The following is a 15673-nucleotide window of genomic DNA, read 5'->3' as shown; positions in this document are numbered from 1 at the left end:
GAATTCACCATGGCGACCCCCACACCTCCCCGAGTATCCGGACAGGCACAGTTCATCACCAGGTTTCTTAGGAGCTCGAGCGCCCCGGGAAGACCTCAGACGGGCGCAATGAAGACGAACTCCCAAAATAAATGTTTTAGTTGTTTCCTAAAGAACAAAAGTGTGGGTGTCCCTGGTGGAATGGGACTGCGACCTCTAGGATGGGGAAGTGGTTCTCTCGGGAGTGACACTCCTTTCTTCAATCTGCACAGCCGCTGAAATCACTTTGTTTCATTGGTTTAGCAGAACCGAATTGTGATGCTGAACAAGGAAACGTAGAAAGTACAGAATGTATGAGGAAATGCACAACGTGAAATACAAGACGGACGCGAACAAACCGCTACAAAGGAGTTTGTCACGAGAACCCTTTGTGCCGGTCTGACTCCGGTCACAACACACTTGCGCCTTTCTTCCTCTGACCGCACCAAAGGTCACTGAATGCACTCTTGCACACGCACACAAAACTTTACAACCTGTTTACCTTTAAAAATTGATTAATCCTTGGATCAATGTAAAAATAAGCTCAATTCAAAATAATGTGGGTAATGAATAAAGAACCATAAATGACGTATCGAAAATAAAATAATGACATTCTGATGTATAACAAACTAAACTACACTAAACATGAGGTTTAGCGAAAAAAATTCACCATTGTAAATACTCAAAAGCATTTTTTTGTAGAAACACACCTTTTGTCAATATCTTCTCTTCTCCACACCATAAATGAAAGTTTGCCTGTTACCTTTAGAACAAAGGGAAACTACTCCTGCAGTACACGTATTCTCTCGGGAACAGATTCTCTTTTTTTTTTATAGTCTTACATTAAGAACCTCGCATAAATATACAATAAATAATATAATATCAAAAAACAAAATCAATGTAACTAATCTGATTTACTTCAAAATTCCAAAGCTTCAGAAACGACCCTAAGCAAATATAGAACAACTCAACAGCATATTTTATTTCATAAACCGGAGAAATGGAGTTTGTGTCAGTTCCATTAATTTTTGCAGAAACGCCTAAATAAAGGTGACAGGTTCACTTTACATGCACATTGTCTCGGGACACTCCGAGCACGCAAGCAAAAACTGGTACACCGAGGAGCAATTTATCAGTGATCGCTTGATGCTCAGCTTAAAAATATATATATTGTTCAGTGGTTGTAATGGAATGCCTGGACCTGGCTCAACAGCCCATTAGCCCGCCGCAGCCCGGCTTCAACAGGAAGCCAGGCAACCTTTGTTGGGACGGGGGCGGGGCCGGACACGCGACCGGAGCTTCCCAGGAGGCAGGCTGCAGTGGCTGGCGCATGGCTCCGGTGCAGAGAGAGGAGAGCCCTGCGTGCAGCCGGCGTCCGCCTGGGAAGCCAAGGAGCGGAGTGTCGGTGTCCCTGTGCCCATTGACGTCGGAGTGAGCAGCCCCGGAGCGGGACCTGACTGGGCACGTTGTCTCCCCGGAAGAGTCCTGCGGAGTAGAAGTCCCGGTGAGTGGGGCTCCGTGCTTGTGTGTCTGTGTGTATGCAGGGGGGTGGGGGGTGGGGGGGCGGCAGCGTGTGTATGTGTGTGTGTGTGCGCGCGCCTGTGTGTGTGTGCGTGCATGCAGAGGGGTGGGGGCTGGCTGTGTCTGTGTGTGAGTAGGGGCTGTGAGTTACTCTGAGCAAGCGCGGCTCAGACGCGCGCTCCCGCAGTCAAAACTGAGACTGCAAAAGCGCGCGTCTGAGTTGTGTCCACATTCCTAAATACGGGCCACATTAGGTCTGAAGCAGACACTCTCAATGCTCACGCATTGAGAGTAGGTCTGCTCGACCTAAAAATGATTACTGCAGCCTAGCCTTTATTTATTAAAGAAACAATAGTTCCCTGACAATTAATTTGCCTGTTTATTTTTTATTTCAATGTTTCCCTCTTGATTCCATTCTCTTGTATTCGGGCCTAAACAAGAATATTTTTTTTTATGATGGTGTTTCTAACAGGAGCGTGGTAAACTCTGTACTCTCCCCCCTTCAAACGAGAGAGAAAAAAGAAAGAGGCAGAAAAAGAAAGAGAAAGTAACCTCGCATTATACCATTAATGCAGCATGAAGGAGACTATGAAAATAGCTAAACATTTTAATTAAATTAACATTTCAAGATGAACAACTGAAGAGTGTCAACTGGCAATTAGGTTTAAACGTAGCAGTGTGCAAAAGAACGCAGGAGGAATCATCCTAAATATAATACTTAAAATACATTACACAGAGAAGCAAACAGAATCCTTAAACTACCCCATGTCGAACTGAACCAGTCCATGCAAAGACTCACCTGAAAACTTTGAGACTCTTGGCATTCACAATGTCAGGGATATCTATGAGTAGAAGGGAACAAAGGCATGGTTTTAAAATGCCTCTTGACCTAAAGCAACACATTTAAAAACTTGTTTGGATTTTTTTTTAACGAATCACTATTTTCAGAGGGTCTATGGTTTGGTCTCATGTTTGTTCTGAGCTAGTCCACAGAGATAACAACACAAACATTAAACTAACCTGTTTCAGAATGCTTTGTTTTGCTACAGCATTTGGTTAACAAATCCTTAGGAGGATGAATATAGACAAGGAACTACATGTACACGTATTAGCCCATGAAATGTAAATGAATATGACAACCAAACATACTTCTTTGATTTTTGCATGTAAAGAAGTTGCACAGTTGTTTGTGCGGAATTGTGATGACTGGTTGTTTTTATGAATATGGAATTACACATTGTTTCTAGCCAGACTACATGTTTAATATTGATTTTTTAAATTTGATGTTAGGAAAGATTCATTGGCGTTGTTAAACCTCTTGAAAAGTACATATTTACAGAGAAACTGATAGATATATGATAGATTTATGCACAATACTGCTGAAACAATATTTCCCAACACTAACCATGTACTATTTAGAGAGAACTCTCGTCTGTGAATCCACTACTGTTGGGATAGTCATGCACATGAAGCTATAGACAAAATAGTTATTTTTATGTACACTTCATTTACTGTAGGACTACTATTGTGGAAACTAGCAGAGATCGCTGTTAGCATGAGCTGAAGTCATTTTGTTTGTGGCAGCCATTCTAGTTAAAACCACAGTTCTGCATTCTGTCCATCAACTGTGGTTTTTGCATTAGCCATTCTAGTTAGCCATGTGCTTGCCATGTGCTATTTCCATCTTCACTGTTGCCTGCCCTTGTATTTCGTCTGAGTCATCCATATAGTTAACTCCTTCAGTACTGACCCAGAGCACTGTGCATGCTCAGAAAGGCCTGTAGCTGCTGGAATGCTGTGACAGAACTAGATGACCCCATGGTGATGCGAGAAGTGCAATTTCTGAAGAACATATCCAGTTCAAAGGAACTGTGGTAACCCAACTTGAAAACATATACCCAAGGACACCGTGGTGAATACAGTGGATACAGTGATTACTGAATCCGAGGGCACAACATATTTTAATAATCCGAGCCTCGGAGGGAACTAATGTGATGTTAGGAAAAGCCTTACTATAGCGCCCTAATAAACGACAAGAGCGTTCATAAGGATATAAAAAAGAAAAAAATCCTTTTTTGTTGACTGAAGAGAGGGACGAGTGTTGAACCTGCTCTGGGATTCAATAGGAGAGTCCCCATGATCAAGGATCCTACCCAACTAAGTACCAATATAGAGATAGATTGGACCAAATATTGTGATGATGAGCCCAATAATTATTGTCCTGAGGAAGGTGTGAACACATCCAAGGCCCAATACACCGAAACGCGTCGACGCATTTTTACATGTAGAATCCAAGTAAAGCCGAGTGGTTTCCATAAATACGCCAATCGTGGACATTGGAATACTCAGATATATAAGAATAAGGCTATTTGGATCTGATCATTTGGGACTAATATCGAATGTTCCACTGAAAAGAGGGGTTTCTGTTTGTTGTTTAATTAAGTAATGTGTTTTTTATTCTTGTGAAATTTGTTGTGTATGTATAGTGTAATACATTTTTTATATTGATGAATGTTTAATGAATTTTTATTGTATTGAGAAGATATGTATTTCCTTTGTCTTTCAGAAAAAGATTGGTTTTTCTGACATTTTATTCTGTCTTTGTGCTCCTTATGTTAAGGACTACACCCTGTCTAACAGGGAGGAAGAACAAATCAGTTTTTTAATAAAGAACGTATAAACGTTATATTTTAGTTGTTGGCAAATATTTTTGTCTATATAATATGCTTGTGTTATAGTATAGTACTATACAGAATATCTAACTATTCTCCTTATAGTTAGTCCAGGGAAATTCCCTTTGACTTTTATTGGCTCCGGGAATGCACCTGTTGCAAACTTAACTGTCAGGCTATTTTTAATGATGTCAGCAACTATGTAACTCTTCCCACTCTATTGACTAAGTGATTCTCATGTACCCTTATATGTGAAAAGTCATTTGCGTGTACACTTGTAGTGCCTCTTTTTGAACTTACACTGCAACTATCACAGTATATAAGCACCATGGTTTCTGTACTCCATGTGCTGCCTCATACATTGCCTGAGGGTTATGTATCAACGTATTTCCACTCATGAGGTTTAATAAACTATTTGTTTAATATTACAGCTTCCGTGCCAATCTCTATTTTGTCTAAAGGACCAGAGCACAAAGAAGGGCGAACCGGTGAGACTCTGAAAGGCTCATCCCACAAATTGGCGCCCGACACGTGAGGCTCATTAGTGACTCGGATGCCCGAAGGAGTGCTCTCGACGGAGGTTTAGAATCTCGCTAAGGATGTACAGGAGACCCTTGTCTTTGCAGACCAAAGTGCTTTTCCGATTTGACCCTCAAGGGGATACCGGTCTCCAACTGAGATTTATTTTGGCGTTCATCTTGCAGTGACCATTAGGTCGATTCAGAACTTAGCAGTTGGAGGCTGGAGACTTTTGTCTGGTAAGGTCGTTATATGAGACACTTTTTGATTTGTTTGACCAAAGATTCTTGTTTGGTTTGGGTATATATAAATTGCAATTTATATAGGCGGCAATGAGGAGATTTTTCTCTAATTTGTGAATTCTTGAACTATACAATATTTGCGAGAAGTACTATTTTGTTATAATAATATATTTTACTATAATATTTTTGGCATGCCTGTTTCAACCACGCTCTGAAGGATGTGTTGATTTCTTGGAGGTACCAATATGGATTTAGAAAAAAATCAGCCGGCTCCCCCCCGAGGGGACACCAAATAGGTATATGTACATTAAAAACTGTATTTCTTCCATAATGTATATTGCGCTATGGAATAAACACACTAAAAAGGATCCTGATTTACGATGGCCAATATGGGTCATTTGATATTAGAAAAATTCAGTATGTGGAACAGCGTGGGTTTAAGCGCAAAAGTAGGCAAGATATGTTTGACTGTGCACGAATGTGGGAGAAAGAATCGCATGAGAGAGTGAGGAAAGAACAAACACTAGTAGAAAAAGAACAGAGCAAAAATATTTATGCAAGAGCGCTGGAGATGAAAAATAAAGAAATGAAGGAAATAAAAGAGAAAAAGGATAGGGAGAATCGTCTACAGGTAAATGGCTAATACCCTGTCCGGCGCCCCCTTTATCCTCTACTTAATCAACCTCAGGATGATTCAATTCTATTAGATCGATCTCTGCCTCCATATACTTTTCACTCTACCCCCGAGGATGATTCTGATGATGACAAATCTCCCCCCAGGTCAGAAAGGGACAGAATTAGACCCTAAACAACAGACTCGCTCCATTTTGACCGCTGACCGTGCGGCCACTCTCAGATCTGCTGCTCGTAAGGCAGCTCGTGGCGACACTTCTGCTCCGGACATTATAGTAAATATTCAGCAATGGTCGGAGATAGAGCAGTTATATTTTGTAGAGTTGTTTACTGTCGTTTACTGGAGAAGTAATTGACAATTTCAGGAAACATTCCAATGAATTAGAGCCTGTTGATATAAAAATTGATCATAAACGATTGAGTGACTGTCTTTTTCTCCCTTCCCAGGTGGCCGATTTAATTAGACACATGGTTAAACTACGAACTGATGCGTTGCGTTTGCGAGCGGAGAGAAAAATAGCTGCTATGCCTGAACAAACAGTTCACACCCCAGTGCCGCAGGAGGCAGATCCAGGGACAGATAAGGTAATGTGGTTCATGGGAAACCAATGTGTGAAGCTGCACCTTTGTATGTCCCTCCTAGGGGTGCGGGAACGGATGACAGTAAAGATTCGACTGATGCGAATGAATATTTTGTTTACAATTCGGTCTATGCTCCTTGGAGTAGAGCAGATGTCATGGCTCTTAAAGCTGCTTTGCCTGACCCGCGGAAATATCCAGCTGCTTTTTATGAAGAAGTTGAAGGAGCTATTAGTACTTGCACTATAACTTTGCCTGATATTGAAATTTTTTTTGGCTTATCTTACCCCCAGATATGTGGCGATCTATTCGTAGACTAGACAATCATATCGCTTTTGGAGATATTTGGAAGGAAATAGAGAGAAAAGATGCAGAAAGAGACACCGCAACAAGAGATATTAGACCTTCCAAAGGCTATCATAACTAAATTAAAAACCCTTATACCTCCTAAAAAGATAGATTGAACTATGTTAGCATTCTGTAAGCAAAAAGCGGATAAACCTTTTGAGGAGACATTCCATGACTTTATGGCCAGTCATTGACAGATGACACGGGCAAGAATCTGTTTGTCGACAAATAAGTCAGGAACATGTTGCTAGGAATAGCCAGTTGCTAAAGGCCAGCGAGAGTTCATGGACTACGTCTTCCCCCGTTTCTCTTTTGATTATGGCCCAGTACTATGAAAGTCAGGAATTAGAAGAAAAAGGCAAGGAGGATAAAAAGGCAAAAAATTTAAAAACAAAAGTTATGTTAGCTCAGGTTTATGGTCCATCTTATAAAGGTGGTGGTAAAGGCAGACGTGCAATGTTTCATCTTGACGCACCTCTTTCCCTCAAGCTACTTTGTCTTCTGATCAATGTGCTTATTGTAAGGAGATTGGACATTGGTGTGTTGACTGCCTACTTTTGCGATGTCAGCAGTATCAGCGTGGTAGAGGACAAATGAGAAGCCGCCCAGGGAACTCAGGAAATAGGGGAGGTATGGATAATCGTACCTGGTTTGAGGCAGTAGAGCATACTAAAAATGATTCTAATACTTTTGACAGACAAAATCAGTATCAGATGTCTGATTATTCGCCCGATGATTTGAAGGATTCTAATTATGCATAGGAATTCCTAGGATGGGGTAAGGAATCCGTTGAAATCCCAGTAGATCAGAAGGGTCCCTATGTTAATGCAAACAATTTGGGTTCTACTGATTTTTGGTTGACACAGGAGCTACTCGTAGTGCCTGGTCTAAATAATTGGTTCCTAGGGCTCACCTGTCTGGCTTAACAATAAAATCGATAGGATTAGATGCAACACCTTCCCTTAGTCCAGTGTCACAACCACTTGCATTTCATGTTGACAAATTGTCTGCTGCATGTCCATTCTTGCTTTCCCTTAACACAGCGGATAATATTGTGGGTCTCGATTTGCTCAAACATTTTCGTGCCACTATACGATTTTGCCCAGGTGTGCGTGTGTTATTTTCAATGACAGCTATCCTATGGCTGGGAGGTCTTGTCTTCTTAAAGTAGATATTCCTTTGGCATCACTACCTAGTACTTTGTGGGCTACATAATATACTGATGTGGGGCAAATGGTTATCCCACCAGTTCATATTCAAGTGAAGGAAGGCGATTCATTGCCTCAACTGCCTCAATATAAAATATCTCGAGAAGGTGAAGAGGCTTTAATACGTATTGTTCAAGATTTGATTGCAGTAGGAGTTGTGGAAGAAGTCCCTTACAACGTCTGTAATAGTCCTATCCTTCCCATTTTGAAGAAAGATACTGATACTAGAATATAGGGTCATCATTGATTTGCGAGAGGTTAAGACTACACTAAAGCCTTCACACTCTATGTACAAGAGAGGGATGGTTGTGCTCTCTTGGTTTTAGTACAGGCGCACAGTGATAAGCAGCGTCCTTGTGCATATTTTTCAGCTGTCCTCGATCCAGTCGGCCGTGCGTTGCCTGGGTGTTTTCGCTCTGTGGCAGCGGCAGCTGTGTCCATACGCAAGAGTGAGGGGATAGTCTTGTCACATAGATTGTTCGTTTTAGTACCCCATGCAGTTGATGCCCTTTTGAACCAAAACGAAGCATTTAACTAGAGCTCGCTTGACAGGATATGAATGGACACTTTTGGCCCCTCTTATCACCTTGAAAAGATGTTAGACTCTTAATCCGGCTACTTTATTGCCATTCCCAGCTACTCAGTCCCAGTCACAAGAGTCCCATGACTGTATATTCCTTACTGAGGAACAGACAAAGGGTTGTGTTGACCTGCAAGATATGCCCATTTCAAATGTTGATGGGGAATTATGGGTTTATAGGTCCTGTTTGAAACTACCAGATGACACGACATCAGCTGCATATGCAATCACAACGCTTCAGACAGTAGTGGAGACAGCTCGCATTCCACAGAAGTCAGCTCAGGCAGCTAAGCTGATAGCTTTGACGAGGGCGTGTGAACTTAGTACTGATCTGTCTGTTAACATCTACACCGATAGCCAATATCTCTTTGGAGTGGCTCACAACTTTGGGCTACACTGCAAGGAAAGAGGTTTTCTTACATCACATGGGACACAAATAGTGCATGGAGAATTTGTGCATAATCTCCTTACAGCTTTGACATATCCTAAGAAAATAGCGATAGTTAAATACAGTGCACAAAAGAAAGTGACTGATAAAATAGGACAGGGCAATGCCTTCGCAGATCACACAGCCCGTGAAACTACAATGCAGCGAAGCAGAAGCAGAAGTTAGGTGCAGCAGTCTGCCCCTTCTCTCTGCACCATAAATGATGCCTGGGTGTTCATGCAAAATGTGGACAGTAGGAGATGGAAAATAACTAGCTCTGCTAAATCTGCTCTTTAATCAAACTAGACAAAAATATACCCTCCTTCTGTGCTTTTACCGATGACTAGGAGGGAAGTGAAGCTGCAACGATTGCAGGGGTCAAGGATATTGGAAGCATTCAGCACTTAGAGGAGAGAGCAAGAAAACACATGGACTCCCATGGATTTTCACAACGTAAAAGAAGGAATAGATGTTTATCTGAAAGCACAGTTTAACCTCATAGATTCGGCGCAAATATCCCTCCCCAGTGCTGCGCTGTCCATTGGAACTAGTGCTGAATGGACGTCCAATGGTCGTGCGCAGCACTGGGGAGGTAGTGCTGCCGTCGGCCAACGCCCCGACGCAGCACTTAAGAGGATAAGAACTCAATAGCCCTGCAAGCACGCCAGATACGGAGCACTTATTTATACAGCATATATTCAAAAACATGTTTTTACTTTTTTTTTTTTTAAAGACAATCATTTCTGTTAAAAAGAAAATGTTTTGGATCAGCCTACAGTAGGTTAATTTGGGCAATTTCTAATATGCACAATGTCAATATAAGAAACCTGGTTACCTGAAAAGCACTTTCACAAACCATTTTAAAAGGAAAGGTAAAAGAAATAGGGACATTCTGAATGCCTCCATCTCTTCCGTGATCTTCCCAGACACTGGGAAACACACTATAGCCCTCCCCTTGCTAAGGAAATCCTCTAAGGACCCTTCAACGCTCACCAACTATAGACTGATCTCCCTGCTACCATTCCAGGCTAAGGTCTTACAGAAAATCATTGGCAGACCATTCACTGAATTCCTAAACGACCACCAACTCCTTAACCCCAGTCATTCTGGCTGCAGACCCAACAACAGCATGGAAACTGCCTCATCTCCGCCACTGATGACATTTGCATGACTCTGGACAGAGCAGACACTGAGGCCCTCATCCTTCCGGACCTCTCAAAACATTTGACATGGTCTCCCACCCCACCCCATCCTCATCCAACACCTACAGAACATTGGACTCCAATGAACACAAACAATGAATCAGCTCCTTCTTGATTGGAAGGACCCAGTCAGTCAGCCTGTCACCATACACTTCAGATGCCTGCAACCTCATCTGTAATGTACTGCAAGGAACCTCCCTGAATCGGACCCTCTTCAATGCATACATGATCCCTCTAGCCATCCTTACCCACTCTCAAGACGACATGAAGCTCATTCTTTCCCTCACAGACGCCCAGTACCCGGGTCAAAGTCCTTACTTACTTTCAAGTCACCATATAATACTGCCCAGCCGAACCCAATAATTGAATCTGCTTTTACAAACCTTCCAGACACCTCCGCTTTTCATTACTCCAACGTGCACACATCCCACACATACCGAAAACCAGATAAAATAACATAAGATACAACATAACATATAGGTTACAACATAACATATAAGATATAACAGAACATATGACATATCTTAACATAACACATTGTAACAACATGAAAATACCATTTCATCACGCACATCAACACAACATCAAGACAACACAACAATATAGGCTGACGCCTGAAAGACTGGGAGAAAACTGTGCTGCTCTTTTAAGCACAGAGCACCTCTAGTATCCCAGATTGCCCTGTAGGTGGCAGTTCAGCCAGTCTTTTTAATGGAGATGGTGATTCAATTGAGGACGGAGAGCAATTACTTTTGCCTCCAGGTAGGAGGGAATGTTGCTTATGTTCATAATTAAAATGTTTCTGGGGAGAACTAGGATTTCCGGTATGAAACTAATCCTTCTCCTCCGGTGAATCTTCATAATACGTTGGAAGTACTGAACAGAATAGCAAGTTCATCCCTAGAATAGGCAGAGACGAGGCATAGGATAAAGCACTACAGTGCACTATCTAAACAGATAATGAAGAGATGCCCACCTGGGAAGCTACTTTGGAATCTGTCAAGGCAATAATGCCTTGTGACAGTATGTAAGGCTCTTCTATTGGCTGCTTTACAAATATCTACAATGGAAATGCCTTTTTTTCTTTTAATATAGCCACAGCAGCAGTCCTATCTTGGAGAATGAGGTTGCTTTGGGCATACCTGGTCTTGTTGGCATTGCTGTAGTACAATAAGATACAAGACACAATCCAATGACAAATGGACTGTTTAGATGTAGCCAAACCAGTTCGTATTGTACGATAATTAATAAATAGATTGTCAGAGTACCTAATATTTTGAGTTTCCTCAAAATGAAACTTTAAACCCCTTTTTTATTCAAGGGAATGCAAGAGAAAGTCTCTTTAAGTGATGGTAAATGTTCTTAATTGTCCAGAAAATCTGCGGCAACCGTAATTTTGAAAAGTAAAGCCAACAAATCAAATTACTAAACAGAAAGCCAATGGTAAACGATGGGTGGAATACATTCCTTGGTACACTAGCAGAATGTCCCCAACATGGTTTTGCGATCATACAGGTGCACTGTCTGGTAGGCTTTGACCTAAAAAGAGGTTTGTGAATGGGTGTTGCCTGTAAACTGATATGGTTGCAAGATTTAACTTTATGGAAGAAAACTGTAGCCCTGACTGCTAAGCCAAGAGGATATGGGAATACAGCTTCTTCTTGGCATTTGGTAGTATCAATAATCTTTGGCAGACACCCAATGAAAAACCGTTTCCATATGAATGGAAAGGACATTCTAGTGGAAAGACAACTAGCCTCTTTCAATATGTTTATAAAATCTTCCAGAAGACTTAAAATGCCTGCAGTGTTAGAGTTCAGGAGCCAGGCTGGCAAGTTCAGTGATGGAAGATTCGGGGTGACAAATGCAATTGTTTCTTTTGCATATGTCGCCCTAAGAGGGAAGGGTATGCCCAGATGTGGGTCCCGTGCTCACTGCACCACTGGATTCAAGCTAGCCTGGCTGATGAAGGGTGATGTCCTGAAACCACTCCCAGGATGCTTGTTTCCAGTCTAGGGAGGACCTAGTTTGGCAGTTCGGGCTGGGCTGTTCCCACAAGGAACAGGGTCAAGATTGATTTGCATATGGCTGGGTCCAAACTGGGGTAGTGTGGTGAGATAAAGAATGATGGATTAAACCCAGATCCTTGTGACTGGGGGTGAATGTTTGCATTGTCCAGCATTCCGTACATCAATTGTTTCTTTTGCATAGGTCAACCTAAGTGGGAAGGGTATGCCCAGAAGTGGGTCCCCTTTTTCACTATACCACTGGCTGGATTCAAGCTAGCCTGGCTGATGAAGGGTGATGCCCGGAAACCGGTCCCAGGATGCTTGTTTCAGGTCCAGGGAAGACCTGGCTTGGCAGTTCGTGCTGGACAGTTCCCACAAGACTGATGTGCATATGGCTGGGTCCAAACTGGGGTGGAGTGGTGAGCAAATTAAACCAGATCCTTGTGACTGGAGGTGAATGTTTGCATTGTCCAGCATTGCGTCCATCAATTGATCCTTTTGCATATGTAGACCATCTATGCTGTGTCACAGCCCAGGAGAGAGCCATCTGTCGCGATGATTTAAGATGGTGTTTCCAGCTGAAAAGGGATACTTTTAGCAGATTTAAGGATCAGCACTATTACGGTAACTTTAACTCTCAACTACCTGAGAATTAACACCACTGTTTCCAAGGCATTGCTGCAATATCGCCAACCTCAGAAGGGTATTTGGAAGCACAAAGATGCAGGAAACCATTGAGCCCAGGAATGATGAGATCTGATAGGTCATCAGGAGTTGTGTCTTTGGAACACTATGGCACTTCAGATGAATAGAGCACACACTCTCCTCCTAAGGATACACTCCTGATGTCACTGTGCGATAGACATGCTCCCAAGTATGGAAGAACCTTACTGGAGTTGCTGTAGACTTGGAGTGATTTACCCTGAGACCCAACTGGTGAAACAGCCATGCTTAAGTGACACTCGGTTTCTTGAGGACCTGAAGTTTTTATAAGTTAGTCATCTTATTCCTATTTTACCGAGATGTGCTGCCACTACAGCCATGCACTTTGAAAACATTCATGGCAGATTTTAGGTAAAAAAGCAGGACCTCGTATTGGTAATGGGGTACTGGGTACTGTCCACCAGAAATCTCAGGAATCTGCAATAGTTTTTTTTTTTAACACCTTTATTTGCCAACTGAAGGTAATACACAGCTTGCAGCCTACAACCCCAAGGGCCGGCAGCGAAAACATGAATATCTAGTCTGCAGAACAGTCCGAAAGTACACAGCCAAGGTGCCGACATCCCTGGGGCCCGGCGGCGTATACAAACCAGAATCGGAATCTGCAATAGTTGTGAATGATGGTAAAGTGAAAGAATGAATCTAGAAGCTCAATGGCACCCATCTAATCTCCCTGATGGAGTTGGAGGTATATTTTGAGGGTCATTATCAACTTGTTTTTAGTCCTGAGGTACAAAACAGGACAATATTCCTGCTTCTGCCCTTTCTTCTAAACCAGAAGGTAGCAGAAATAAACTCCCCTTCTCTTTCTGGTGCATAGATACAGGTTCTAAAGCATTTATGATGAGGAGGCTGCTGACTTTCAAGCGAATAAAGTCTACATTATATTGAGAAGACTTCTTCGGAGGAACGGATGGAGGGGGTGACTAGAAACCTCAGAATAGCCACTCCTACAATATTCAATACCCATCTGTCTGCTGTAATCATATTTTACTCTACCCAATGATTGCTAATTCTTGCAAAACCAGCATGACAAACGGAAATAGAGCAAGGATTATGTTATATACCTTGTAAGCATCTGTTCTTTGCATACTCCTGCCATCTAGTGTTGGGTACCGATGTACACATGTAGTTTTTCTTAGGAGAAGGTCTCTAGAGTCATGAGGTAAGGGGAATCCTTTTCTTGGTAATAGTGTGCATGGGCATGGACTCCTTTGTTAGATTGTTTTCCAGCATGAGGGTGAGAATGGAGTATAAGTTAGTATCAGTAAAGTGATCTCCTTGCATAAGAACTGTAACAAGCATAGGTGTCTGGGGAGGAGGGTGGGCGCATGTGAATCTACAACAATTTATGGCAAGAGCTGATGATTACAGAGCAAGTAACATAATCCGCTTGAAGCATGTGGGTCTGTAGATAAAAATGCTTTGTATAGACAGTATAGCAGTGTCCGCCAAAAGCAGTTGCTAACCAGTGCAGTTGTTTGAAAATGTGTTCATAGCACCATCTATCATACATTAGCTTGGCTGCAAAACAAGCTCTAGTGGTAGGCTTACGTGTTTCCTTATGAATGGTCATACATTCTGGTAGCAAATTTAGGTACCAGAATTCTATGACTTCAGGAGCCAAATAGCAAGATTTAGCTGCTTTGGGTTTGGATGTCTGATTTCACCATGGTTCTGATTGAGAAGATGTGGGCTGAGGTGAAGCTTCTCGTGTGGAACTACTGGGAGTTCAAGTAGTGTGGTGAACCAAGGTTGACGAGTCCAAGTGAGAGCCGCCAGAATGAGAGTGAGACACTTGCCTGAGCCTTCGAACCAGAAAATGAAGAAGAGGGAGAGGCGGAAAGTCATAGGCAAATATCCATGACCAACTCATCCATAGTGCGTTGCCTTTGGATAGGGGGTGTGGGAACGTGAAGGCCAAGTTTGGGCATTTTTTGTTCTCTGCGGTCGCCGAGGTCTAGTTTTGGAGAAAAAAAACATTTGTGGAAGTAGGGGAGGAGGACTTGGGACTTAGAGTTCCCACTTCTCGACTTGTTGCCACATCCTGCTGAGGCGGTCGCAAAATCCTTGTTCGTACACAGAAGATGGATTTTCTGTTGTATTTCCCAGCTCCAAATGGTCTAAGAGAGGTGTGACAACTGTAGAGTGTGTCCCCCACTATTTTTTTTGATATAGTACGTGGCTGTCATATTGTCCGTCCAGACTAAGACATAGTCGGAAAGATTTCCCTGATGCTGTGCCCACTGGAACTTCAGGTCCCACAGCAGAGCTCGCATATGCTATCTGGCATGATCCACCAGCCGGATGCAGGAGGCCATGAGGCACAGCAGCCTAAGAGTCATTCTCACCGAAATCCAGGATAGAGGCTGAAACATCGGTTTCATAGACCGAGTATCCCAGGCCCACTGCTCGGGAGGATAGGCCCAAAACAGCACTGTGTTCAGAACCAACCTGATAAAAAGGGAGTGTCTGAGAGAAAGTCAGGTGTGACTTCGGATTGTTGATAGTGAACCCCTAATGAATGCAGGAGATCCGCTGTTGTCAGGAGGTGGGAAATGATAGCCTGGGCAAGCCAGCCTTCAGCAGCCAGTCTTCGAGATAGTAGAAGACTGGAACCCCCTGATCTGCACAGATGAGCTGCGACCACCGCCATCACCTTTGTGAACACCGAGGGGCACTGGTAAGACCAAAGGGGAGCACAGTGAACTGAAAGTGCTTGTGGCCCACTGTGAACCAAATGCAATGTCTGTGGGCCGGCCGGATGTAAATATGAAAATAATTGTACTGCAAGTCAAACACCACCAGCCAGTCTCCTGGGTCGAGTGTACACAGAACTTGGGCTAGGGTAAGCATTTTGAACTTCTCCTTTCGAAATTGAGGGCCCAGAGATCTAAGATAGGATGCAGGACTTTGTCCTTCTTGGGTACCAGAAAGTATTAGAAATAGCAACCACTAACTACTTTTAGCACAGGGACCTACTCTATAGCTC

At 42.7% G+C, this 15673-nt stretch overlaps 1 protein-coding gene across 1 annotated transcript in view; it reads right to left on the bottom strand.

Moving 5' to 3' along the window:
* Positions 1-15673, bottom strand: part of TMA16 (translation machinery associated 16 homolog) — a 125465-nt gene that overhangs the window by 28914 nt on the left and 80878 nt on the right. The window contains exon 6 of the mRNA XM_086962387.1: positions 2339-2381. Within this exon, the coding sequence (XP_086818513.1) occupies positions 2339-2381 (43 nt within the window). The remainder of the gene's footprint in view (positions 1-2338; positions 2382-15673) is intronic.

This window comes from Lissotriton vulgaris, chromosome 3_1, assembly GCF_964263255.1.
Source record: "Lissotriton vulgaris chromosome 3_1, aLisVul1.2, whole genome shotgun sequence".
Taxonomy (NCBI): Eukaryota; Metazoa; Chordata; class Amphibia; order Caudata; family Salamandridae; genus Lissotriton; species Lissotriton vulgaris.
Note: the sequence above shows the minus strand (reverse complement) of the source record. Positions and strands in the feature narration are given on the sequence as shown.